Source organism: Lissotriton vulgaris, chromosome 12 (assembly GCF_964263255.1).
Source record: "Lissotriton vulgaris chromosome 12, aLisVul1.2, whole genome shotgun sequence".
Lineage (NCBI taxonomy): Eukaryota > Metazoa > Chordata > Amphibia > Caudata > Salamandridae > Lissotriton > Lissotriton vulgaris.
In genome coordinates, this window is record NC_141700.1 from 659,692,876 (window position 1) to 659,718,877 (window position 26,002).

At 49.1% G+C, this 26,002-nt stretch overlaps 1 protein-coding gene across 1 annotated transcript in view; it reads left to right on the top strand.

The window, feature by feature from the left end:
* Positions 1–26,002, top strand: part of LOC147677956 (solute carrier family 66 member 2-like) — a 203,824-nt gene that overhangs the window by 51,007 nt on the left and 126,815 nt on the right. Inside the window, exons 2-3 of the mRNA XM_086945835.1 lie at positions 3,001–3,235; positions 13,095–13,228. Coding sequence (XP_086801961.1) covers positions 3,030–3,235; positions 13,095–13,228 — 340 coding nt within the window. The 5' untranslated portion in view covers positions 3,001–3,029. The remainder of the gene's footprint in view (positions 1–3,000; positions 3,236–13,094; positions 13,229–26,002) is intronic.

Consider the following 26,002-nt stretch of genomic DNA (forward strand, 5'->3'; position numbering starts at 1 on the left):
CAATCAAGCTCTCTTGAATTGTTTCCAATTAATTTTTGTTTAATTACTTTAATATTTGTTAATGTTTAGTTTTGTGTGATAAAATTGGTTTATTGAAATTGTTGGTTGGTAAAATTAAAAATGTATTAGGAGATAATTTGTGAGGAGTGCCCCCGAAATTTTGACTTCCTAGGAGCTTCCACAGCGTTTAATCCAGCACTGGCAATGAGAGTTTTCATTGCGTAGATTCTGCCCCAAGTGTGGAGACTCCCCCACGACTGCGGGGCCTCTGCCACAAGTGCGGAGACTCCCCCATGACTGCAGGGCCTCTGTCATGAGTGCAGAGACTCCCCCATGCCTGCGAGGCCTCTGCCACAACTGTGGAGACTCCCACATGCCTGCGGGCCTCTGTCATGAGTGCAGAGACTCCCCCATGCCTGCGGGGCCGCTGCCACAAGTGTGGAGACTCCCACATGCCTGTGAGGCCGCTGCCACGAGTGCGGAGACTCCCCCATGACTGCAGGGCCTCTGTCATGAGTGCAGAGACTCCCCCATGACTGCAGGGCCTCTGTCATGAGTGCAGAGACTCCCCCATGCCTGCGAGGCCTCTGCCACGACTGTGGAGACTCCCACATGCCTGCGGGCCTCTGTCATGAGTGCAGAGACTCCCCCATGCCTGCGGGGCCGCTGCCACAAGTGTGGAGACTCCCACATGCCTGTGAGGCCGCTGTCACGAGTGCGGAGACTCCCCCATGACTGCGGTGCCTTGGTCAAGAGTGCAGAGACTCCCCCTTGACTGATCGGCCTCTGCCACAAGTGCGGAGACTCCCCCATGCCTGCGGGGCCTCTGCCACGAGTGTGGAGACTCCCACATGCCTGTGGGCCTCTACCACGAGTGCAGAGACTCCCCCAAGACCACAGTGCCTCTGCCACGAGTGCCGAGACTCCCCCATGACTGTGGTGCCTCTGCCACAAGTGCGGAGACTTCCTGAAGACCGCAGTGCCTCTGCCACGAGTGTGAAGACTCCCCCATGACTGCGGGGCCTCTGCCACGAGTGCAGAGACTCCTCCATGTCTGCGGGGCCTCTGCCACGAGTGCAGAGACTCCTCCATGACTGCGAGGCCACTCCCACGAGTGCAGAGACTCCCCCATGTCTGCGGGGCCTCTGCCACGAGTGCAGAGACTCCTCCATGACTGCGAGGCCACTTCCATGAGTGCAGAGACTCCCCCTTGATTGCTCGGCCTCTGCCACAAGTCCGGAGACTCCCCCATGCCTGCGGGACCTCTGCCACGAGTGCAGAGACTCCTCCATGACTGCGAGGCCACTCCCACGAGTGCAGAGACTCCCCCATGTCTGCGGGGCCTCTGCCACGAGTGCAGAGACTCCTCCATGACTGCGAGGCCACTCCCATGAGTGCAGAGACTCCCCCTTGATTGCTCGGCCTCTGCCACAAGTCCGGAGACTCCCCCATGCCTGCGGGACCTCTGCCACGAGTGTGGAGACTCCCCCATGACCACGGTGCCTCTGCCACGAGTGCCGAGACTCCCCCATGACTGCAGGGCCTCTGCCACAAGTGAGGAGACTCCCCCACAACTGTGGGGCCTCTGTCACAAGTATGGAGGCTTTTTGTGAATAAGGCCCCTTGATTCTATCCAAAGTGACGCTTTCTAATTGTTAATTATATGCAATAGGAGGGATTTAAATATTTAATTAGATAAAACTTGAGATATTGATATAATGTGGTGCAGATGTCTTACAAAAAAATTATTATGTGGAATACGAAGCAATACAATATTAGCAGTGTGTAACATGGGGAATTCCAGTAATAAAGTATGCGTACAAGAGGTATCCCAACAGTTAATTAGTATGTTATCAATAATGCACCATTTCTATAGTTAAGAAGCGTCGAATGAGGCACTGCAATAATTACTTGTGGACTGTGTGGGGTTTTCGAATAATTATTTAGATGTTGCACGAGGACTTCCTGCAATTAATTAGTTGAGTTTTGAAGCATGACAATAATTATATTTGTTATATGACACTGCAATAAATATGTTCGTAATGTGCCATTTTAACAATTCCTATTTGCAACAAAAGTCATCCCAGAAAGGTTAGCAGCGAAATTCTGAATTATGTGCACTGCATGGTATTCAATTTCTCTGCAGTGCCAGACATTCCAGTAACTCACACTGTGCAATGGGAGGCACTCCAGTGATTGACAATGTTCAATACGATGTATTTCAATAACTGATTATGTACGGTATAAGGCATTCCAAGACTAAGTATGAGCAGGATGAGTGCTTATCTTAATAAATAAAAATCTGACTTGGATGGTATCCCATTAGTAATTCTGTGTAATGCACGGTGCTCCATTTTCTCAATTCTGTGTGACATTTGATGTTAAATAAATAGCCTCCGTGTAATATGAGGCATGTTATGTTTTTCAGTCACCGGGCGACCATTTTGTGAAATATGGCGCATCTCAGTTCTTTAACCCCTTCGATAATGATGACGAGCTGCTCATCATCAGCTACGGTGCTCGTATGCTGATGACGAGCTGAGCTCGTCGTGTAACGCGGGTTTTCGAAAAACCCAGCACACAGCGGGAAAACCGCTAGCGCGCAAGGGGTTAATCCTGTTTTAATACGAGGCATTCCATTCCATTCACTGACTGCATAATATAAATCACTCTGGTTATTGACATTGTGTATTGTAATGTATTGCAATAATTGATTCTGTAAATATGTGGCATGAGACATAGCCAGTGACACAGCTGCCATAGGACTGACTGTTCAGCCTTTCAGAGTCCTTGACCTTTTTGGGAAATTATGTAGGCCAGCCCTTCACGTCACTTCCTGTCCTGCAACCTAAGACTTCCCTTTTAGTTCTGTGTTTCTGCTATCATAGCTCGTGCCCTCCTGTCCCCTTTGTCATAGTTCTCATTCGATGGAAGAGCACTGATGCCTCTGAGAGTGAGAGCGCTGCTCCCTAGTAACCATATTGTCTTCTTTTCTATCAGGGCAACGGGCTACCTGACCACATGAAACAATGGACACGTTGAACATGGAAGATCTGAGCGACTCTGGCACGCCGTCACTGCTGTCATGGATGGCCTCTTGTTTCATGGTATTTGGCGGCGTCCTACCATACGTCCCTCAGTACAAGGACATCCAGAGAACCAACAACGCCGAGGGCTTCTCTACATGGGTCTGTCTTGTTCTGCTCATGGCCAACATCCTCCGGATTTTCTTCTGGTAGGATTTACTGCCTTGTTTATTTGCTAATATATTTATTGAAGCTTGTACAGAACTCCGTGTCTTTAATGAAATTCAGATTCTCTTATCATTTATTTAGGAGGATCGCTATTTCCCTCAATGCCATTGACTTAGAATCAAACAGCACCTAAGGTCCAAAAATTACAAATTAGTAAGAACTCCCAGAAGTACAGACTCGCGGCTGGTATGGCCACAGAGGGGAAGTCATTTTTCAAGATTGGTTGGAAGGTTGAGATGCTGGGTCAGGGAGAAGTGACATGCATGGGGTGGGGTGGGGGCGGGGGGGGGGGGTGGCATTGCAGACTTTGGCCAGTAAGGATGGGGTAGAATCAGTCACATGCCAGGCTGTGCCCCAGACTTATGGGCCTTTCAGAAGCACTGCTGTCCACTCCCCCCATGCATCTTCTCTCCTGTCGAATCTTCCCCTCTCTCTAGGTCACTTCTATCCTGCAGTGCGCCCCACTTGGGATGCGAATAAGGAGGTTTTGCGACGAATGACTGATAAGGTCAGGTCAGGAGCGGTCTGTTTCCATTTTCTGACACTGATGGAAATTACCCGACCTGGCGAGGAGTCAACTCTGCTTCTTTCTCCTCTCCCGGATTCATTTTTAATGATTGCTAGAAGAGGAATATCAATGTCCTTTCAGCATTTAATTAAAAAGGAATTCTAAAAGTTGGCGTTTGTTCTTTCTGCAAAGAAGTCTTGTAAACGTCTCTCCGCCATCAAATGTCCTTGGAATAAGTGAAAGGCATCATAATGAGCTCTGCATTCAATTATTAATGAGGCCAAGCTTGAGGGGGGAAGGTTAGGGGTTTGAGTCTGGATATTAGCAACAAATCTAGTAACAGTAATGGACCTTTGAAACTTTCTCCACATTTTTGAGAGCTGTACTTACTCACTTTCCATATAACTTCTGTTTCAGTAAAGCAGTGCTGTGTCTCTATGTAAGTGCAGGAGTGGTGTTCAATGTGTGAATCAGGCACACTTGTGAGTGCAAAGGTATGTCCCATAGGGGAAGTGGGGACATGAGTGGAAGCGCTGAGGATCTGTATAAAAAGAGGAGTGAGTGGAAAAAAACTTAAAGTAGACCTCCACAGGAAAAAAATACATGGTAAAAAAATAGGTTTGACGGTCCACAAAAACTCCATACACCTTTAAAATAAGAATTTCCTGACCTTCTTTCAAGCAATTTGTCGCTACCACTAGGAATTGCAGAACAGTTACAACTTTACTATTTTCTTATTGAAACATTTGCTCCATTGTGTCAGATTTAAAGGACAGTCTTGGGGCTCTAGGCTCGCTGTGAGCCTGGGATCTTTAGCAGCATGGTGTTAAGCGTAAAGGGCTACAACACCTCCTATGGGGTAATTAGCACTATGTAACTACAATTACAATACAAATACAATATATAACTTGCACTAATCGTAATATCATAACACTCAGCAGTTGGGCGGTCGATTGTAGTTTCATACAGGCTGCATAATACTTCCTTTTTATTACTGCTTGAAACGCTTCTATTCACATAAGACAAAACTGATAATGGACATGTTTATCACCCAGTATTGTACCAGACCACTGCAAATAAATCACCCATCACCAACTGAACAGTCTTTGCATAACGGAAGAGATCTGTCACATGCTGCTGGCCAACAGAGCAATTTAATTTAGTCTACTACTGCAGGTCCCAAGTAGCTACATATTATGACCGCTTCTTGCAACTTCGCAATCAGAATCAAATATGGGATGATGCTAACAAAGTTTATCTTAGCAGATCCCTCCACAGTTTCTCCCTTTACCCTATCAGTGGCGGCTTGGAGGGAATGAGGATGGCGGACGGGAGGGGGAACGGGGGGATTGAAAAAATATAATATAAAAATGCACTTACCTTTACCGCTGCCTCACCTTTGTCTCCGCTTCACTTCTCTTCCTGACTCCAGTTCGGAACAAGCTGCAGGAAGCACCCGGGCACACAGGCTCCACTCAGCCAATCACAGCGCTACAGTACAGCGTTGTGATTGGCCTCAGCACCGTGGATTGGTGCTCAGATGGGGACAGGGTGCCTGTGCATATTCCCCACCAGGCTTTGCATTACAGCCTGGTGGGAAATATGCAAAGTGCGCATGAATGTTTGGCCGAGCCAAGATGGCCTGCCAAGCAATCATGCTCACTTGAGTGTATGAACCACTCCTCCTCCCTGAGCCACCAGCTCTGCCCCACCATAACCCAGCCCTGCAGTAGCAAAAAATAATGACGTTGTTATTATCATTTTATTTTTCTCTTTTTCACTGCCGGAAGAGCAGTGGGGCGACCACTGTAACCTATGCCTGCTCAGGACCATTACTTTTAAACTAAATTTCTCAGAACGGATAAATCAGTAGAGTAACCAGTAAGTGGGCTGTGAACATAAGAAATACCACAAAGGCGACTGCAGAGATGCTCAAAGCTTGTGTGCCTGTCTCTCACACTTCTTCATCCATCACACTGCTAAGGGATGCATCCCATTTCACGGCAACCCCACCTTGCTGGTCATCATGCACAACATGGAAACACTTCCCACATAGGATCATGACAATTCTAAGCTTTTGGGAAATTGAGTTTATTTTCTAAAATTAAAAGCTTTGACCGCAAAATGTGTGAATTTGTTTATTAAATGACAGGCTGATGGTTAGGCATAATCTGTTTGACCTTTCAAACAGATTATGTTGTGATTTTGAGTGTTAATCCCCAATACTGTCTGAGACCATAGCTTATTGGCATGGTACAGTTTGTCAGCAGCTTGAGCCTGTAAGGTCTCTGTACACTGAGCAATAGGAATTCCTGTATAAGCCTATAAAATCTCCGTCTAGCTCTCCTGTATACTGCATGAGATTGCAAGCTGTTAGTATAATTTTTTCATAGTTTTTTATACTGTCCTTCGCAACAGCCGCTAGCACAAATGATTGGGAATGTACTTGGAATGCTCAGAATGGTAAGAAATTAGAAGGAAGTGCAGTGTAGAAGTTTAGATTGGTGTTATGAATAATGACACGCCATCTGAAAAACTAATTTGTGAACTACCTGCATTGCCCATGGTTTTGTAGTGATGTTACAGGGAAGTTCTGGTGACAATGCACCATTTTATTTCCATTTTCTCCAACTTTTCTTTCTTGGGGTTGGTGAACTTCCAAACCTCCTGCTGAAGGCCAAGCTTGTTTGGCACATCATGAACAGTCATATTTCACAACTACGACTTTTTACTAAATTTTTGTGTAATTTAAATATATTTAGATATGTATGTGACATATTTTCAAAGTCTTTTCAAGGGGAAAATACTTCGAACTGCCCGGGGAGAAGTAAGTTCCCAACTTCACACGCATGCTCACTACAAATTTGAGGTTGTGGTCAATTTCTACCACTTTCAAAGAATAGTAATTGCTACTGCTCACATATATTAGATTGTGGTTCTGCCAAGGCTTCCCACTCAATGTGTTACTGTCCACATGTGGTTAGTGTAATCTTTACGCCGACTAGTAAGGCACCGACGTGGATGAACCGACTCCAGTCTTCCACTCCACATCCGGCAAAGTATGTTGCAACTGCCATATAAACAATTTAAACACGAAAACCACAGAAATGTGCCTACACCACTCTTACTTTTGTACAATTCAACTTGTAGAGGCCAAACACTCACTTATATAGTTTGACCAGGTATTTTTTATTTTATACCATTCATTTTTTATTTTTCTTTCAAAAACGTTTTTCTTTTTTCATTGCAAAAAAGAAATGGCTGTACATTTAGATATTTACACTACTGTACATTACAACTTATAAACATTCATAGAACAATACATATATACATTAAAGTTGATTTCCAACATCATACATCCTAAAGAAAATTCTCAAAAAAAGACAACACATCAGATGAAATTGAGAATTTTCTTTAGGATGTATGATGTTGGAAATCAACTTTAATGTATATATGTATTGTTCTATGAATGTTTATAAGTTGTATTGTACAGTAGTGTAAATATATAAATGTACAGTCATTCCATTTTTGCTATGAAAAAAGGAAAAAGTTTTTGAAAGAAAAAGAAAAAAAGAATGCTATAAAATAAAAAATACCTGGTCAAACTATATAAGTGAGTATTTGGCCTCTACAAGTTGAATTGTACAAAAGTAAGGGTGGTGTAGGCACATTTCTGTGGTTTTCGTGTTTAAAAAGGGTCCAGCCTACCCCATACCCTGTTGGGCCTAACTCCTTTGAGTTACAATAAATAAATAAATAAATAAATAAATTTAAAAAAATATAAACAATTTAAAGCACTCTCAAGGAACTTAATAGATAAGTAGTACGGCTAACAGAACGCTCTTACTCCGAGCACATATTTTCCATGCATCACTTTTTACAGAACCCTTTTTAACCCTTTCGGTGCTCTTGACGAGCTCAGCTCGTCATGAGGCACAGTGCTTGTGTGGTCATGACGAGCTCAGCTTGTGGACCATACATTCTAGGTGTGCCTTCTTAGACTCCCCCGTGCATTCAGCAGGGCCGGAGTCATTGGGGATTTCTACCCTCTCACCACCATTTAAGAGTCAGGCAACAACATTTGCATGGATTCCCCACTGTGCATTAAGACATCATAGGTATGGCTGCTCTATGGGGTTGTTTCACTGTTTCTTTTATGATATGTATTGGACACTCGGTTTCATACTCATAAACTTGTTTGCCTACTTTGTGTATTAAGCTTGTTGGCTGCTTCTTTCTAAATTATTTCAGTGTTTGGTAATATATTCCATTATTATGAAGGAAGTACCTGTCATTATAAGATGCTCACTACAGTGACTCCTATAATATCCCAAAGGTGAGATCTATTGGCTATGCCAATGCTTGTTCTGTATGCTTCAGTTCAACACCTTAAGTGGGCCTACAAGTCGCAGAATTCGAAGAAAAATATTTGACCTAGACCAGCATTTCACGGTGGACCTAGGAAAATTGCCAGCTATGCCCTAACAACTTCTGGGAATATGGGAGAGGGCTAGGAGAGAAAAGCACTAGAAGTGGGGAAAAGTGGTATTAAGAATGAGGGAGGTAAGAGTTGGGCCCACAAGAGGCGGGTCGCGAGGTTTCCACAACACTCTTCTCAGAGCAGCTGGGGAGTGGAGGGGAGTAGGGGAGAAGTCGAGGACTGCATCCAGGGTGAACCAAGGAGGGAGGGTCGCTGAGGAGAGGGAGAGTGAGGAGGTTACATTCCTCCTGGCAAGTATGAGTGAGAGCCTCGGCACCTGCAGGAGTTGAGAGAGAGTACTAGGGGTGAGTCGGAGTGAGGATTGAGAGGTGACTAACACCCATGTGGATAACAAGGCTTCAGACACTTTAAAAGCACAACAAGCACACAACCATAAATAAGGAGAATAGAAATGGAGACACTCCTAGTCCATTAGCATTGCCAGAAGGAAAGTTATTGCCAATAAATGAATACTCAAGCCTCGAAATGACACCAAGGTGCATGCCTGGCACATGCATCTAAGATAGCCAGAGGTCATTGTTAAAAGGAGTACCTTTAGAATTTTCTACCAACATACTGCATACGGGTGAGCTCTAAAACTTTTCTTTCACTGTTAAAAAAGGGTGCTTATAAAATGTTAAAAACTTGAATAAATCACAGATAGCTGTTGATCCTATGCCCCAAACAAGAATGTCAGTGTGGTTAGAAACAGCACAGTCTCAGTAAGGCAACCTCGAGAGCGTGCTCATCAGAGGCAGAGATGTCATGCATCAGCCTCGTTCGCTCGTCTTTTCACCCTCTGCTCTGTCCCGTTCTTTGCTCGGCTTTCATTTCAAACGTGAGCATGAAGTCTGATCCGATGTAGTGCTCATGGAAGAATGCGGCAGGAGTGGATGGTACTTCAGCAGATGCAAGGTGGTGAATATAAACTCTCTACGTAAGCTTTACTTTACCTCAAAAGGCATAGCCTTATACTGTCTTGCAATGAAGCTGCACTCTGCGGGCAAAGGCCCAGAAGAGGGCCTCTACGTGGAATATTGCAACAATAGAGAAATAACAAGCGCTCAGCACATTTTAAGCACTCGTGCTTGTGGCGGCATCCACCTTGCAGGAGCAAGCAGCAGCCCGCAGGGGCCGTATGTTTGTAATCGTGGTCGCTCAGCTGCTCGCTCCCTCAAGGTGGGTGCTGCCACAAGCATGAGTGCTTGAAAAGTGAAGACCGATCCCTAAAGGGCCTCTCTAGAGCAGAGCATGCGCACTGCCTAGGCGAGACCTAAAAAGTGCTGACCAGTGGTTTGGCGGCTGGCTGTTGTTCTAGTCTTTCTTCCCACAGATCAGGTACAGGAATGCAAAGTTGAATTCCACTAGCCCACTTTTACGAAGTTAACAAACTGCACACTTCAAACAATTTGTCAACTTCACGAATCTTGTTCAACCATTATGCCATTAGATGTGTTTTTCGTGGAATATTTTCTTGGTGAACGCACATTTTAGCACAGGCCTTTTCATTTAAAGCCTACTTTTGCAGGATATCTTCCTGCACTATGTCTTTTTTAAAATGCTGCAATTTTTGAAAACTTCACAAGGTTTGTAGAGCCTGAAGATATTCCCAAAAGGGTGCTACCTGAGTACAACAACCATTTAATGCAACAGAAATTCACACTGTTTTAGAGCAAGCTTTTCACCATGGAAGACACGAAACTTGTTGAGTGGGGTGTCAGATATTCACTTCACACTCAAAAGAGTGGCAAAGACTGCGAAGGCATGGTGTGGGAAGGATGCTACGTTGTGAGTGCACGGAGTACATTGGTGCAGGTTGATTCTCTGATTCACTTGTCACGATCTTCATTGGATGTTAGGGAAGGTAAAATTATAGTTTATTTACAAAATATAAATTACGATGGACGGTATGAATTTATTAATGCATGTTGGAGGTTATAAAAGGACATGGCATTTAGTGATTTAGCACATGACCAGGACGCACTCTAGTGTTGTGTTCCTCACTTATCCTGTTAATTAGAGAACTAAGGGGCATATTATCAAGCTTGTGCGCTAAAATTATCGCCGCTTTATCGGCCGAAAACGGCCGATAAAGCGGCGATAATGGGCTTGATAATATGCTCTGTGGAATTCCAACCGAAGCCCATGTTAGATGTCTTCACATCCTTTCTTCTGTCGCTGTAAAAAAATCTAATATTTGTTGTTGTTGTTTTTTTCAATTATCCCACACAATGACTTTTCCCACTCCACCCATAATTTTACATTAGTTTTGTATATGTGAACATATTATAAAGAATAATTTTGAAAGTTCAGAATCCAAGACTATTTCATATTAATTTCATAAATATAAAATTAAACTAATCTCACTTTTTTTTTAAATAAAAAGGATTTTTGTTTATTTTCCCTTGTTTAAGAACTTGACGTGTAATTGCATAAAACAGAACCGTCTATTGTGGTTCTAATGTTGTTTTCCTCCCTACCTTCCTACCTGAATAATGAATTAATTTTTACGTGCAATCCATTTCTCTTGACTACAAATATTAATGTTCAGTTTCTTACACATGATGGGCAATTGTCCCCACCTCCCCCAAGCTTTAGCCCTAACCCGAGCACATGATCCCTTTATACCACATCAAAATGAATTCAATTGAAACAATTTAAAAAAAACAGATATACTCATCATTAAGGAACAGTTGCTGGAAATCCACTGGAGACACAAAATATCAAAATTAAACCTCCCATAAAATATAAAAATAAGACTTTTGTTTACCAAGTCAAATAAACCAAGACTTCACATATTTTATGTTCATTTTATTTATATATAATGCTGACCGTGCCTGTATTTGGCTTCAGAATGATGTACCAGCAATCATAGTAGGAATGAGGATGATTATGAGATACAGGGGCACATGTATGAAAGAAAAGGTTTGTGAGTCCTTAATAGCGATTTTTTGTGAATCAAATCGCAAATAAGGACTCGCAAACTGCTATGTAGATAGGTTTTGCATTTAAAATAGCGATTCATACGCAATCCTTATTTGCGACTCGCAAATTGCGAGTCGCAAATAAGGAATGGCTTCCTATTCATTCCTATGAGCCAAGAGGCCCATAGGAATGAATGGTAATTGCGTGCGCAATTTGTGAGTACCCAATAGGTGCTCGCAAATTGCGCACACAATTTCAAGGGTGCAAGGGTTCCAAAAGGACACCCTGTTGCACCCCTGAAATGTGCATATGTGCACATGTGTCACATGGCACTTTGAAAAAAGCAAAAAAGTGTTTTTTCAGGGAAATTGCAAATTACCACCAACTTGAAGTTGGTGGTAATTTGCGATACCTCACAGCAATATCACAATTTGTGATGGCTACTGGAATAGCATTTAGGGAATCACAAATTGCGATTCTCTAAATGCATGCGCAAAATAGGGAATCGCAAATTTTGCGGTTCTTTATTTTTCGAGTAGGTTTTTCTTTCCTTGCACACAGCTAAATTGCGATCGCAAATGCTGAAATTCTGCGAATTTCAGCGTTTGCGATCGCAATTTAGCTTGATACATCTGGCCCTATGTTTGTTTAGGGTAAATAAATTGTCAAGAAAGGGCATCGTCATTGGCTTTATCCCCATAAATGTACAATGCTCTCTTATTAACCACATCGGTGCTCATGACGAGCTCAGCTCGTCATGAAGCACAGTTGCGCTGTGCTCATGATGAGCTGAGCTTGTCATGACCGTTGCGCCTCGCCCACGCGGGGATAATTCCCCTGCTGTGCTGGGCGTTCCATTAAACGGGCGTGGTCGTCATGAGCACAGCGCCACTGTGCTGCGTGACGAGCTGAGCTTGTCACGAGCACTGCGGCGCTGCGCGGCCCCCCTCCCCCCAGCACAGCAGGTGAATTAGCCCCGCGGGGAAGGGGTTAGCCAGTGCTTAATTTATAGCATAAGAAGTTTCAGGCCTCTTGTCAGTAGGCTATTGTAGCTTGCACCACCCATTTCTCCTGTCAGGGCTCCCAATGACAGTACCAAACCAACTACTAACCATCACACCCATTCCAAATGTGACAATACAGACTATTCCAGGCCCCAAAAACTATAAGACTGGCTCGGGTGGCAGCTATTAATAATTTTTTAGGAATATTGGATTTATAAACAATTGTTGTTGTGCTTGTTTCTAAATTAAACAAACAGCACCACCATGTGGCGGACTGTCATAAGTATCAGTATTGACAGCTAAGTGCTGGTGCTGAACACCGGAAACCACCTGTTCTAATTAAGCACTCGTAATCGATCCAGTGGTGGTGTGGGGTATGGCATATGGGAGATCAATGGCAAAGAGAGAGCAGTCATCTGCCACAAGACGACAGGGCTGCAGACCTAGGAATAGGCCTTAACCAGAGAGAACATGGCAAGAACTCACCTGTAACTATTTAAAGGCTTACCTGATTGAATTTGGAAACGTTCAAACAACAAGCATTAAAGGGCAGTCCCATGCTAAACAACATGTGATTTTGTGTCTTTTTCTTTGCCCCTTGGGGGAAGGCAGGCTTGAGCAGGGCAAGTAAAAATAAAGTGGAAAAATAAAAAGAAAGCTAAGTTATAATAACGAATCTGACCGCGAAGATGTGAGTTTACTGTGAGAATAGAAACCAGACTCCCTTATGTTGCCCCCTCGATAAAGTGATCAACTGTTTCTGTTTGACGTGCTCATAAACTGCCAGCACTGAGACTTTTGCCTGTTTCAGTACTTGTGGATTACAATAATGATCTGAAGGATTTAGGTATTTTTATACATTCTGACTTGTGTATGTCCTTCCTCTAATTCTTGGTAATCCTTGGTTTCTCCATCCCCTTTAGGTGTGGAAAGTTTTTTGAACTCCCCCTCCTTCTGCAGAGCATTGTTATGATCGCCACTATGCTGGCCATGCTGCACCTCTGCTGTTCCGTGCACAGTTTTAACAAGGTCTCCACAAAAAATCACTTTTTCACAGGTAAGAGTTTGACCTTTCAGAAAATGGCAATGTCGGAGGTTGCGCGTTTTGGGTCCCCCCATGGCTTATTAAATTAACATGTTAAGACATATACTTTATGTATTAAATATTTTATTGAGCATGGACAAAAAAATGCACCTCATCCATTTCTGCAAAGGCCGTGACCTGTTTAGGGAGGCCGACATCAGTGGCCCCTCGGACGCCCCGCCTAGGGCCAGCGGATAAGTCATCCTGTTAACACAGCAAGCCGCCTACAACCCAAAAGGGCCGGCCGCGTCTTAAGAGGTGCTACAACGGTGCAAGCTGATCAGTGCTAGTGCATTTTAGGAAACGATAATCAGAGAACAGTAAACAACCCCAACACCCACCCCCCCCCCATCCCACCCTTCTCCTTGTCCATTTCCGGGCTCTATCTATAGGTTGTGGACCCCTCTCAACAGTTAGTGGATGCCGCGTGCGCGGGGCCTGTGCTTCTGCGAACATGTGATTTGGGGACCGGGAGGGGCGTATCCGCCAAGCGGAGCAGTCGTAGGTAGCGTGGACAGCTCACCTCCCGGAACTCTCCAGTAAGCAAGGCAAGGAATGGCTGCCAAAGGTCCGCAAAGTCCGCCCCCCTCCCCGCTGCCGCCAGCGACAGTTTCTCCATTCCCAGGATGGTCCACAGGCGGTGAAGCCACCCCAGTTGCTGCGGAGCCTGGGTCGCCCTCCAGTGCGCCACAATATTCTGGACTGCAGCCCCAAGCGCAAGCGCGATCAGGCGCCCGCGCCAGGATTTCAGCGGATACATGAGTGCATTTGGGAGGCCTAGTAGAATGTACGCAGGGAAGCGCGGCAGTTGTGTGTCTAGATGAGCATCTATAAGATCCAGGATAGGGTCCCAGTAGGGGCGCAGCGCCTTACAGCTCCAAAGCAGATGTTCCAGTGTCCCTAGTTCCCCACATCCCCTCCAGCACCTGTCACTGATTCGGGCATCCCATTGGTGTAGTCTCTCAGGGGTGTGGTACCAGTATGTTGCCACCTTCGTCAAGGTCTCGGTAAGGCCAGTGTGGTGCGCCGAGTGTCTAGCTCTGTGGTATATCCCCTCCCAGTCCTTCCTAGTGAGCTGCCTCCCCAAGTCCCTCTCCCACCGGACCTGGCCCGCATTGTATGTGTGTGCCTGCGTGAGCAGCAGCTGCTGATAGAGATCCGATATCAGCTTCTTGTCGGAGGTGCGTGTCAGCAGCCATCGCTCATAAGGCGTGAGGTGCCGTCGGGCTCCGGGCTGGACTGAGGGGTGGAGCACCCAGTGGCGCACCTGCAGGTATTGCATACGTTCAGATTCGGCCACGCCGTAATCCGTCTTGACCTGCTGGAACGACAGTACGCCCTTGAGGTCGAACATGTGTCCCGCCGCACGGCAGGGTGTTGTCCGCCACGTCGTGAACGCGCCGGCGGCCAAACCCGGAGTGAAATCGGGGTTCTCAAAGATAGGAGTCATGGGTGAGGGGAAGGTGGTCAGCCCCCTGACCACGGCCACTCTATCCCACACCCGCAGGGCTGTGCTGGTGATGGCAGACGCGTACAGGTTGTGAGGGCGGTGTCGGCGCGGGAGGAAGGGCACACCCTGGAGGGTACGGCCGGCCACTGCCTGATCGAGGAAGAGCCAGTGCTTACCGGACTCCAGCTGGAACCATTCCACAAAGGTGCGCAGCTGGGCCGCCTGGAAATACAGTGTGAGATCTGGCACCCCGACTCCTCCGTGCGCGGGGGGTAGAGTGGCGAGGGCGTGCTTGAACCTGGGTCGCCGGCCGTTCCAGATGAACCGAGACAGTTCCGATTGCGTTTGCTGGAGCCAGCCCGCCGGGGGGTCCAGGGGGAGCGTCTGGAACAGGTACAAAATCTGCGGCAGCAGTGTCATTTTGACTGCTGCAATTCTTCCCAGCCACGACAGTGCGAGCGGCTTCCAGCGCCGGAGCTGCTCCCGGAGCTTGCATGTGAGGGCCTCGTAATTGGTCCGCGCAGTGGCACGGATCGTAGGAGCCAGACGAACGCCCAGGTATGGGACGGTCGTGTCCGACCATTGGATCTGGAATTCCGATTTAATCTCGGCTACCACGTCCGAGCACAGCGAAACATTCAAAGCTTCAGATTTGGCTTCGTTGATCTTGAAGCCCGAGGCCAGGGCGAAGGTGTGCAGCTCCACGAAGAGGGCGCGCAGGGATCGCATCGGGTCAGTGAGGGACAGCAGAACGTCGTCAGCGTACAGGCTGATCTTGTGCGTGTCGGCCCCGAATTTGATGCCTGAGATGTGAGTATGTTGTCGCACCCTCTGGGCCATCGGCTCCATGTATAGAGCGAATAGGAGCGGCGACAGTGGGCATCCCTGGCGCGTGCCCCTGCCGATGTCGAATCTCGGGGAGGTGTGCCCGTTCACCCGTACCGCGGCGTTGGGCCGGCGGTAGCAGTTGAAGATGCGATGGCGGAGTTTCTCCCCGAATCCGAAGTGACGGAGGGCCTGGTCGAGATATGGCCAGTGCACTCTGTCAAAGGCTTTCTCCGCATCAATGGTGAGCAGCATGCAGCCGGGTTTAGTGCGCGATCCTGCCTCAATGAGGTGCAGCACCCGCTTGGTGTTGTCGCTGGTCTGCCGCTGGGGGATGAAGCCCGCTTGGTCGGGGTCTATCAGTTGTTGCATGTATGGGGCGATGCGGCTCGCCAGTATGCCCGTGTAGAGCTTTAGGTCTACGTTCAACAGCGATATGGGTCTGTAGGAGCCGCAGGCTGCCGGGTCACGACCGGGCTTGGGGATAACAGAAATCGACGCCTCCAGCAAGTCCGGGTGTATGGCGCCAGGCGTGTCAAACGTGTTGAACAGGTCACACAAGAGGGGGGCGAGCTGCTGACAAAAAGTCTTGTAAAACGCCGCGGTATAGCCGTCGGGTCCCGGGGATTTCCCGACCTTAAGGCGGGCAATGGCCGAGATGACCTCGTCCAGAGCTATGGGCCTCTCCAGAAAGTCCGCCTGAGCCTGGGTGAGGGAGGGGAGGTCCGCACCCCGCACGTAGGCCAGACCGGCATCCGGATCTAAGTGATCCGCATCATATAGTGCCGCATAGAAGTTGCCAAAGGCCGACGCGATCGCTGCGTTTTCGGTGACCAGGTCACCACTGGGCAGCCGGAGCGAGCGCACCTGTTGTCTCTGGGTTTGCGCCCGAAGCCTACTCGCCAGCAGCTTTCCACAGCGGTCGCCGCCGGTGTAGTAGACATGCTTAAGGCGCATCGCGGCGTATTCCGCTACATCTTGGTCCAAGGCAGCTAGCATTTTCCGTTCGGCGCATAGTTGGCGCCACGCTCTGGCTGCCCCGGTGCGTTGGTGCATCTGCTCCAATTCCGCCACGCGCTGCGAGAGTTCGGCGCGTTTCAGCTCCCTCTCTTTGTTGTTGGCTGTGGCGACGGAGATGATTTCCCCGCGTAGGACCGCCTTGAGGGCTGCCCACTGAGTCGCTTTGGTAGTGTCCTCGTTGGCGTTGTGCTCCAAAAAGTGGGTAATCGCCGCCGAGAGTCGCGTTCGGGTGTCAGCCGAGTGTAGGAGACCGTCCCGCAGCCTCCAGTGCCGCTGTGGAGTCGGCATCGTTCCTACCCGAAGCTTCGCTACCACCGGGGCGTGGTCCGATAGCGAGGCTGGCAGAATCTCCACGCTCTCCACTTGTGGCGCCAGCTGTGAGGAGCCCAGGAAGTAGTCCAGCCTCGCGTATGTTTTATGCGCCGCCGAGTAGTACGTGTAGGCGGTAGTTTGGGGGTACGCGTGCCGCCAGAGGTCGGTGAGACCCAGGTCCGACAGATGCGCGTGGCCCGCCGCTGTGAGCGCCCCCACCTGACCGGATCTCTGGCCCGAGCGATCCGCCGTGTTATGAAAGACAATGTTGAGGTCCCCCCCCAGAAGCAGATGAGTGTGTGTGGTGGCTGTAGCGGTCTCTAGAGCTGTGTGCAGGAATTTCTCCTGGCCCTCGTTCGGGCCATAAACAGAACCCACTAGCAAGGTGTGACCCGCTATTAGGAAGCTATAGAGTAGGAGCCGCCCTCTAATTTCGGCCTCTTTCTGGTGGACTTTCCCCTCAAAGGATTTAGCCACAAGGATCGCCACCCCAGCGGTTTTCTTCGGGGAAGAGGAAAAGAACTGCCATGGGAACGCGCGGGATTTGAGTCTATGCTGGTCGCTGCGCACAAGGTGTGTTTCTTGAAGCAGGCAGATATCTGCCTTGGAGCGCTCGAGGTAGGACAGAATCGCCCTGCGTTTGTTCGGGCTGTTGAGACCCCGCACATTAAGCGTGAGCACTACAAGTTGTCGTGGCATGGCAGAGGTCGCGTCAGGGAAGCCAAGCTAGTCCCGCGGCCGGGGTCGTAGGCCCGCGGGTCGCCCCACAACACTGCGCTAGGGGTCGCGGCAGAGCGCCATTTGACTGCGAAAGGCCCTGGACAAGGAGAACCCCCCCACCCCTCCCCCCTCACCCCCCAAGAACCCTCAACTTCAACCTGCCCCCCCAATCGGGACACGTATCTCGCCTGAATCCACCCCTTCAGTAGTGCAAACTCCCCCCGCAAAACTCCCCCCACCCGGAACCCCCCCCACTCCCTCCCCCCAACAAGCAAAGAAACAAGGACTATCATTGTCCCAGGTCCAGCCCCATGGCCGCTGGACCCGTGGTGAAGTACGTCCGTAGAATGGGAGCAGTGGCGACGTCGCAAGCAGGTCCGTGCACTCTGCGCGCACCAATGCTGGTAGAGCGTCAATGTCATCAGTAGGAAAGGACAGGGGGTGCGTTGCACGGGCCCCCGCCGCCGGGCCAGCAGAGCCCGGCATGACCAACTCCAGAACCACCAGTGCGTTGCCCTCCCTTCGATCAGCCGTCGCTCGTAGGAGCCAGGCCCTGTGCCACAGTCTCCACTGCAGACCTCCGCCCCTCCTCTATCTCCGTGTCCGCCGAGCGTCGCGGCCTGCGTCTGCGCCGCTGCTGCTGCCAGCGGCCCGGTCCCGCTTCGTGAGACGAGCGGGCTCCCGATGGCTCCTCCTCCGCTCGTGGTTCCTCCAGCCCCAGCACCTGGCAGGCCTCCCTAAGAGTGCGTGGCTGGTGCAGGATATTGCCCAGCCGAAACATCAGCCGGAAGGGGTGCCCCCAGCTGTAGGAAATGTCGCGCTGTCTCAATTCCGCCGTTACCGGGCGGAAGGTGCGTCTCTTCTCCAATGTCAGCGCAGCCAGGTCTTGGTAAAGCACCGGGGAGTGCCCGCCGAAGGAAATCCTCTCCATGTGGCGAGCCTTGCGCAGGATCTCCTCCTTCGTCTTGTAGTCTTGCACGCACACCAGGATGTCCGGCGGGTTTGTTGCATTGGCCCTCGGCGGGCCCGTCCGGTGAGCTCTGTCCAGGTGGAGGGGGGCATCCTCTTGACGGCCCAATATGTGATTGAAGAGGCCCTGGGTGAACTGGAAGAGGTCCTCCGTGTCTGGGGACAGTTTCACACCTCTGATTCGGATATTATGCCGCCGGGAGCGGTTTTCTAAGTCCTCGGCGTGAGTCTGGAGGTCTACCTGCTGGTCGTGAATACGGGCCAGTTCCTGGCGCAGGGCCTCTATTTCGGCGTCACGCGCGTCACTCTTGGTCTCCAGATCAGCCACTCTCTCCCCTATGGCGTCGGTGTCGCGGCGGACCTCCCTGATCTCATCTTGTAGTTCTTTTTTCAGGGCATGGATGTCCTCCCGCAGGCCAGAGAACAGGGACTCCAAGAAGGACCGCGTGACTGGAGCTTCGGGGTCGGCCTCCTCGAGGGGTGGAGAGGCCCCCCCCTTCTTGTCCGTGCCTGTTCGGGGGGTAGCGCCTGTGGGGCCGTTCTGCTTCCCCGTGGTAGGGGGGGCGAAGAGGTCCTTGATGGAGCGGTCCTTCCTGGGCCTCCCGCCGGACATCGTGCCGCAGGGTCTTCGAGGTCGCCCCTCCGTCGGCTGCGAGGCGAATCCCAGGTCCTCTGGGCGCAAAGCCGGGCCTGCAGGGCTAAAGGTGTGGAGGTGCTATCTCGTGGTCCCCAAAATCCAGGCGGGCAGGGCGCGCCACCGGGCGCGGCAGGAGCACAGGAGAGGTCCCAACAGTCGGGGCGGAAAAAGTCAGCTATGGTGCCGTCAAGATGGCGTCTGCCACGTGTCGTCCTGCCTCCTCCAGAACCAAATCGGCCGGGCCTCCACACGTCTCGTAGACTCCCTCGCCTCTGCAAGGACTGCCGCGTGAGAGCGTGGTCGCCGGTGTAGGTGCTCCGGGGTCACCCCGCCACGACAGGCCGGGGGCCCCTCCTGGGGGACGAGGCAGGTGGGTGCAGGCCAGCAGGATGTAGTCCCGCCGGGGCAGGTCCGCTGGGGGGGGGGGGGGGAAAACCTGACCTCCCCCCTCCGCACACCCCCGCTCCGAGGTTCGCCTCCCTGTGGTCCCCTGGGCTCCCCGGGCCGACTCCTGGGCCAAGCAACGTTGCGTCCTGGTGCCCCACGTGTCCCTGTGGCGCTGTGCGTGGCGCTCGGCTGCGGCGGCTGCAGCGCGCCGAGGTTCACTCCCGCTGAGAAGGCGGGAAGCAGGAGCGCCGCCGGGAGAAGGGGGGGGCCCGCTACCACCGTCCTACCCCCCCCGTACCTCCGATCCGCTGCTGTGCGTCTCCTCGGGGCCTCACCCCTGCAGGACAGGTGCCGCCGTCTGATCCTCCGGTGCGGGCCGGTGGCGAGCTGGCCGGGGGGTGCTCCGCCGTCTCAGGTGTGGTGCAGGTCCGCAGAAGCCCCCACAGGACGCCGTGGGAAGCCTCGCGCAGCTCCGCGCGGGCCGGACCTGCCACCTCCGATCACAGGGGACTCCGGGCGGCTCCGAGGCTCCGCCTACCGCGGCCTCGCTCTCACCTCCAGCGAAGGCCTCGGGAGCGCGCTGGGCCGCCGGCGGCGCCGCACTCGCGGCGGGAATCAGGCGGGTGCTGGACACTCGGCTGGCCCAAAGGTCGTCGCTGCCCCTCTGCTGGCGCTGGGTGGTCCTCGAGGGCCAGTTGCAGCCGGGCACAAGCTGGAAATATGCTAAAGTCAACGGCCGGCGGCGGGAGCTCGGCGAGGCACGTCTGCTCACGCCGCCATCTTGGCCACGCCCCCAAGACATATACTTTATATGCTAAGCTGAATTTGTCTGCGATTACCATATACATTTTAAGTGCATGTGTAAATTTTGAATGTGATTTTGTTGAATTTATTTTTTGTATAGGCTCTAAGATTGCCAAACAAAACAGCTTTGAAGTTTGTTATTTCAGTGGCAAATAGAGCTGTATCAGAGAGCCTGGATCAGTTCCGGGTTACCAAATTGGCACAGTAGGCACCGGCCTATGGTCCCCACTACTTTTAGGGGCCCGCGACCATGCATCAAAATAATATAGATTTGACTTTGAAAGAAAATTACAATCAAACTTTCTTAAACATTGTTTCCAAAAGACAGAAAAACATTAATCAACTCAAAGAAACAAAAACTTTACACTAAAGACTCCATAGAGAAAATACTGTATAAGTAAGGTACCAATTAAAATCTTAAAGTACCAGAGAAATCCGATTCACATAAAAGTTTGTTTCTTAAAGGCTCTTCTGACAGCTGTCAGTTTGTAACAAAAATCTGGTGAATTGGGTATGAGGAGATAAATTGCGAGATGGGCCCTGAAATTATGACTACCTAGAGGCCGCCGCAGATTTTAATCTAGCACTGTCCTGAAGGTGCAACTGCCTGTACTGTAGTGGGCAGGCACATCAGCCCAGCTGTGGACTCACTCTTTCTTTAACTTGGGTGCAATAGATGTTTTTGTCGTCCACCTAAGACCACCACCCTGGGCTTCATCATTCTACAGTTAATACATGCTCGACTCAAGACATACTGCTGATCCAGAAAGCAAGTGTTGCGCTCTCTAATGGCCATGCTGGGGAACTGGTTCTTTGGCCATCTACCAGCCAGAACCATGAACCATGTTTGTGCAAAGCTGATCAAGTAATTAAATAGTAAAATCCTGTCAGGTTCTTAAGATATCCAGAGAGAAAAAGTTAGAGGCCAATTTACTTAGAATGCGTTTTAGTTGAAATCATGTGTGTGTCTGTTGGTTTTTCTGGAAACCCAACAGGATTTTGATGTCAATGGCTTGACAGTCTTACTGTTGGTTTAAAGCCAGTGCTGTGGTTGTCCATCTTGCACCAGTCATGATCTGAAGAAGAGTTGCAGCAACGTAAGGAAAAGTGCTTTAAGTAAGGGGACTGAGCAACACCGGGGATCAATTGCCACAGGGGGAGTTCTCCACCCATCACTTGACCCTCAGGTCATGATAGATGAAGGTACTTTCCATCAGTGACAAAGAGGGCAATACAGAGAAAATTAGTGGGGTTGGAGCTGAATGAGAGTTTTTGACAGCAGACAAAATCATCCCTATGCATGCGCGGGCATGAAGTCGGGCACTGCACCAACAACACATAGGCCTCAACCAGGATTGCCCATACACACTTCAGATATCGCAAGCCCTTCAAAGGTTCAGAACCCATTCTCCTGCTGTGTAGGAAGCATAGAATTTTCCTAGCTCCTTCTGATTATATCACTCTGTCAAACATTCTTGATTGCGCTCCATCTATATTTCTGACCAGAAGTCATAGCCTAGTTTTCCCTCGTTCTGTTTCACAGCTGTATCTTTTACTCACATTTTATTATTTCCTAATTTTTCTTTCTCTATTCTGTCAGTTTTGTCCTAATTTTCTCCATATGTCCTACTCTTGTCCTCTTTCTCATGTACTTTCCTCTGCCCTGTGTATCTCATTGCTCGACGTCCCTCTCTCTCTCCCTCTGTTTCTCTTTCTAATTTCCCCTTTTTTGAAATTCTCTTTCATTCTTTCTACATTTTTGTTTCTCCTTTATTCCTCGTTTTCGCCTCTCTCTCTCTCTCTCTCTCTCTCTCTCTCTCTCTCTCTCTCTCTCTCTCTCTCTCTCTCTCTCTCTCTCTCTCTTGATGTTGGTGTACTTGGAGGGTGATTGCTGCTGGTTTTAAGGAGTGGTCAGAATGTGATTTATAGTTATACCTAGTTATGTGTATTTCAGATTGATTGGGGTGTTGTCAATGTGCCTGTCCATTACAAATAAAAACAGTCCTGTAGGATTAGGCCATTCATTCATTGGGCCATATCTGCGAATCTGGGTATTTTGCTCACTACACTGTTTTCATGATTTGCGCACTGTGCTTTCGCCCTGAAGGCAGCCTTGCATGTTGGTAGCCATATATTTGGTCTAAGCCCTTCCCATGTGCATACAAACGAGTAGGCTTCATCCCTCGTTGACAGCCGAGTGCTTTCATTTGTTATGGCAATCGCCGTTTGATGTTTGCATCTCTCTGTTGCTCATTTCCCACACTTATTGTGCCGTAATTCATTTTATTTGAAAACGTATGAATTTTCATGCGTGTTTTGCTGTTGTTATTATGCACTTGTGTAGTAAACATGTGCTTTTTTATTTGTTAGCTTGATAGCGTTGATATATTTTTCAAAGTGCTTGCTATTCTCGTTTGTTTCGCTGGTTTTAGACACCGCTCATTTCTGGTCGTTGTTTCTAGGGTTCCAGGTGAAGGGAGTCAACTTGTGATTTTAATGTTCTATGGCATGTGCTTCATAATATGCTGTACATTTACATATGGCTGTAGACTATGCGTGACTAATGCATGCAAAATTACCTCATGCGCTCTTACCTCGGGATATTTGGGTATGCAAATTGGCCATAATACGCAGGTGAAGTGCTTTTCTGGCCAGGAAATGTATTGAGCAAGCATTAAAGTTTGGGTTTTGTTTACATTTTCAGTCATGCTTTTCATATTGAAAAGGTGATGTGCAATACCTCCGCCAAATAAATGTACTAGCGTGTGAAAAAAGTAACTAAACCAGGGGTAGTACGTTTAACTAAGGTCAAATGTATTTATTTGTACCGTTAATAAAAAAACAAGCATTGCATAGCTGATAGGTATCGCCTGTGAGACCTTGTAAGTGTTTAGTCATGCAGCACATTATCGTGGATGCAGCAACATCTACTGATACTTCACGTGCCACTGGCGAACGGGGGAGCTAGAGACGCCATTTAAGCCACCAGGGGAGCGTACGGGCCACAAGAGAGTGAACAAGTTGCAAGGGTCAGGCAGGGCGGCTCTAGGCTCATGGCGGCCCTGGGCAGGGAGCGTAGGTAGGGGGCCCCGGAAGACGGGGTCTGGGCGGTTCGGAGCGTGGAGGCCAGTGAAGAGGGGGGGGGGGGGTCAGGGTTGTTTGGAAGTGGAACAGAGCCGGAGGCCACCAAATCCCTGCAAGGGGCCCCCACGCATATATGTATCCATCCTCAGAGGATTACTATATTAAGGATATATATTGGTTTGGTGGCCCTGTGCAGGTGCACAGCTTGCACATGCCTAAGGCCACCCCTGGGTCAGGTACTACACTACAGAAAGGTCTTGTAGAACATGCAGTGCCCTTGTAATAGTACCAGACGTAATGTGAAGCAAGGGTGCCTGCCCACATAGTACAAGAAGCAAAGAGACTGGTACATGTTTATTTGCATACAAGCACAACATAGACCGCCACTGCAGCACAGAACAGGGGGTAGAGGCTGTGGGGCTATCAGCACCTAGAGGATGGGGTTTACAACAGGTCACTCTAGAGCTACACCGTTTGCACAAAGACACGCACAGAAGAGTAAACAGAAACACTGGAGCATATAACCACGTTTCTGGGACTACTTGTGCATGTAACCTGGCAATTAAGGCTTCACTATTCCAATTACAGCACGGCCAAGGCTGATCTCTGTCTGCAGTGGCACAGCAAACATCAAATGATGAGCTGGAATGTGAACACAGTAAATTACCAGTAGATGAGATTAAAGCATTCAACCCATCACTTTTTAGATGTTCGATATGAGACATCATAAGTATGACTGGTCTGATCAGAAGTGGGGCGCATGCTCAAAGTGCCACAGGACCCAAGCTAAACTCCACTGAGGAGACCCACAATTATGCACCTCTCTGGTATTGATGGTGACCGCATACGGAGGGAACTCGGCCTGGCAGTTCATGCCGGACTGTTTTAGTAGAATAGAACCAAGTTAGATCTCTGCGTGGCCTCAGTCTGGAGCAGCAGAGGGTAAAACACGATACATTGGAAATGGTAATTATCAGCAACTAATTTTAATTCAAGTGTGCCAGCAGCCATATTTTTGGCTTTCTTTGGCCTTTCAGCACCTCTTCAGTGATTTTATTCTTGGAGGTAGCACACACTGTTTATTCTGCTCCCCATATATCCCAAAACTGATTAACCCATTAACACAGGATCCAGCAGACCAATCTACTCTATGCAAGAGTTTTACTCAAGGAAGTATTATCCTCTTCTCAGAAAAACACATATGCAGTCCACATCACCAAAAGCCATACACCTCGGTCGCCACTCAACCGCTTCTACCTCGGTGCTGCTGATTGGTATCTTACAGCTTTTTAAGAGAAGTGCTTGTGGAGGTTTCCTTCACAGGAGCAGACCGCTCAGCACTGTGGACCCTGGGGATTTTCAAAACCTCTTTGTTCGAAAACACTTAGGAATTTGCACTCATGGCTAAGACACCGGCCAGTCTCTGGAGGAATTAAAGGGTTTCATGCACCGCATGTTACACTAAAGAGAAATCAAAAAATACATTCATTAAAAAATGCACAGAGATAGATGTATGTAAAAAACTGGGCTACGCATACCACTGGACCAACATGGCAAGCATGCTCTATCAACCACTGGGTTACCGGCTGGTTTTTATAAGCTAAACTTGAAATAATTCCTCTTTTCCCAACTCCCTGCAGTGAAGTATTCCAGCCACTGCCCACAGCACCCATTTGAGTAGGCTGTCTAACCCTGAGGTCACCATCACAGCCTGCTCTCCTGGGCTCTGGGAGAAAGGGGGCCTTGAATCAGTGGGAGAGTCTGGAGGTGTGGGGCTGGTGCTTCTAGCTCTGAATATCTAGCATTCCTCAGACCCTTTAAGCTGCTAGGGTGTGACAAGAGATGGCTTGCACGTCCTGCGGGGCATTAACCTACAATCCACTGCATTGCCCATGGGAGAAGGCCATGGGGGGGGGGGGGCGATCAGATAAGAGGAACAGAGAGCAATCAAATAACGGAGTTGATTAGGGGATGGTACCAGGGGTACCCTATGGCAATGTGGGTGGATGCCATAGGAGAGCAATCGACCGAAGGAGGGCAATCCGGGAACAGAAGTAGAAGGATGATCTGGGGGATGCAATAAAGTTTGCTACTTGCGTACCCGGTGTTCAAACCATACCGGGCTGACAGCGGGCCTTGGTTCATATTCAGGGTGCCATGATGAAGGGGCTAGTGGAAAGTAGATATCTGGGATTAGGGCAATTGCTGCTAAGAAACTAGGGGACCAGGTTAGAGTCATTGTTGGCTCCACATCCTGTAATTTGGGGCAAATCACTTAAACTCCCCATGCCTAACACATAAAAACAAGAGTTGCAGTGCCTTGTTGGAACACTAATGCTTCAGGTTTACATACAAGCACTTACAAAAGTGAATGATCGTCAAGAGCACCAAACAGGAGAGTCGCTCTCTCACCTGGGTAAGAATACCAGCGGGCCGAGGCACAGAGTGGAATGGGAACGTAGTAGTGGAAGGAATCCACTGTCGAAGCGCCGCCGTGAGTCCTTGCATGCTGATATTCGAGCAGGGAGTGCAGTACTTA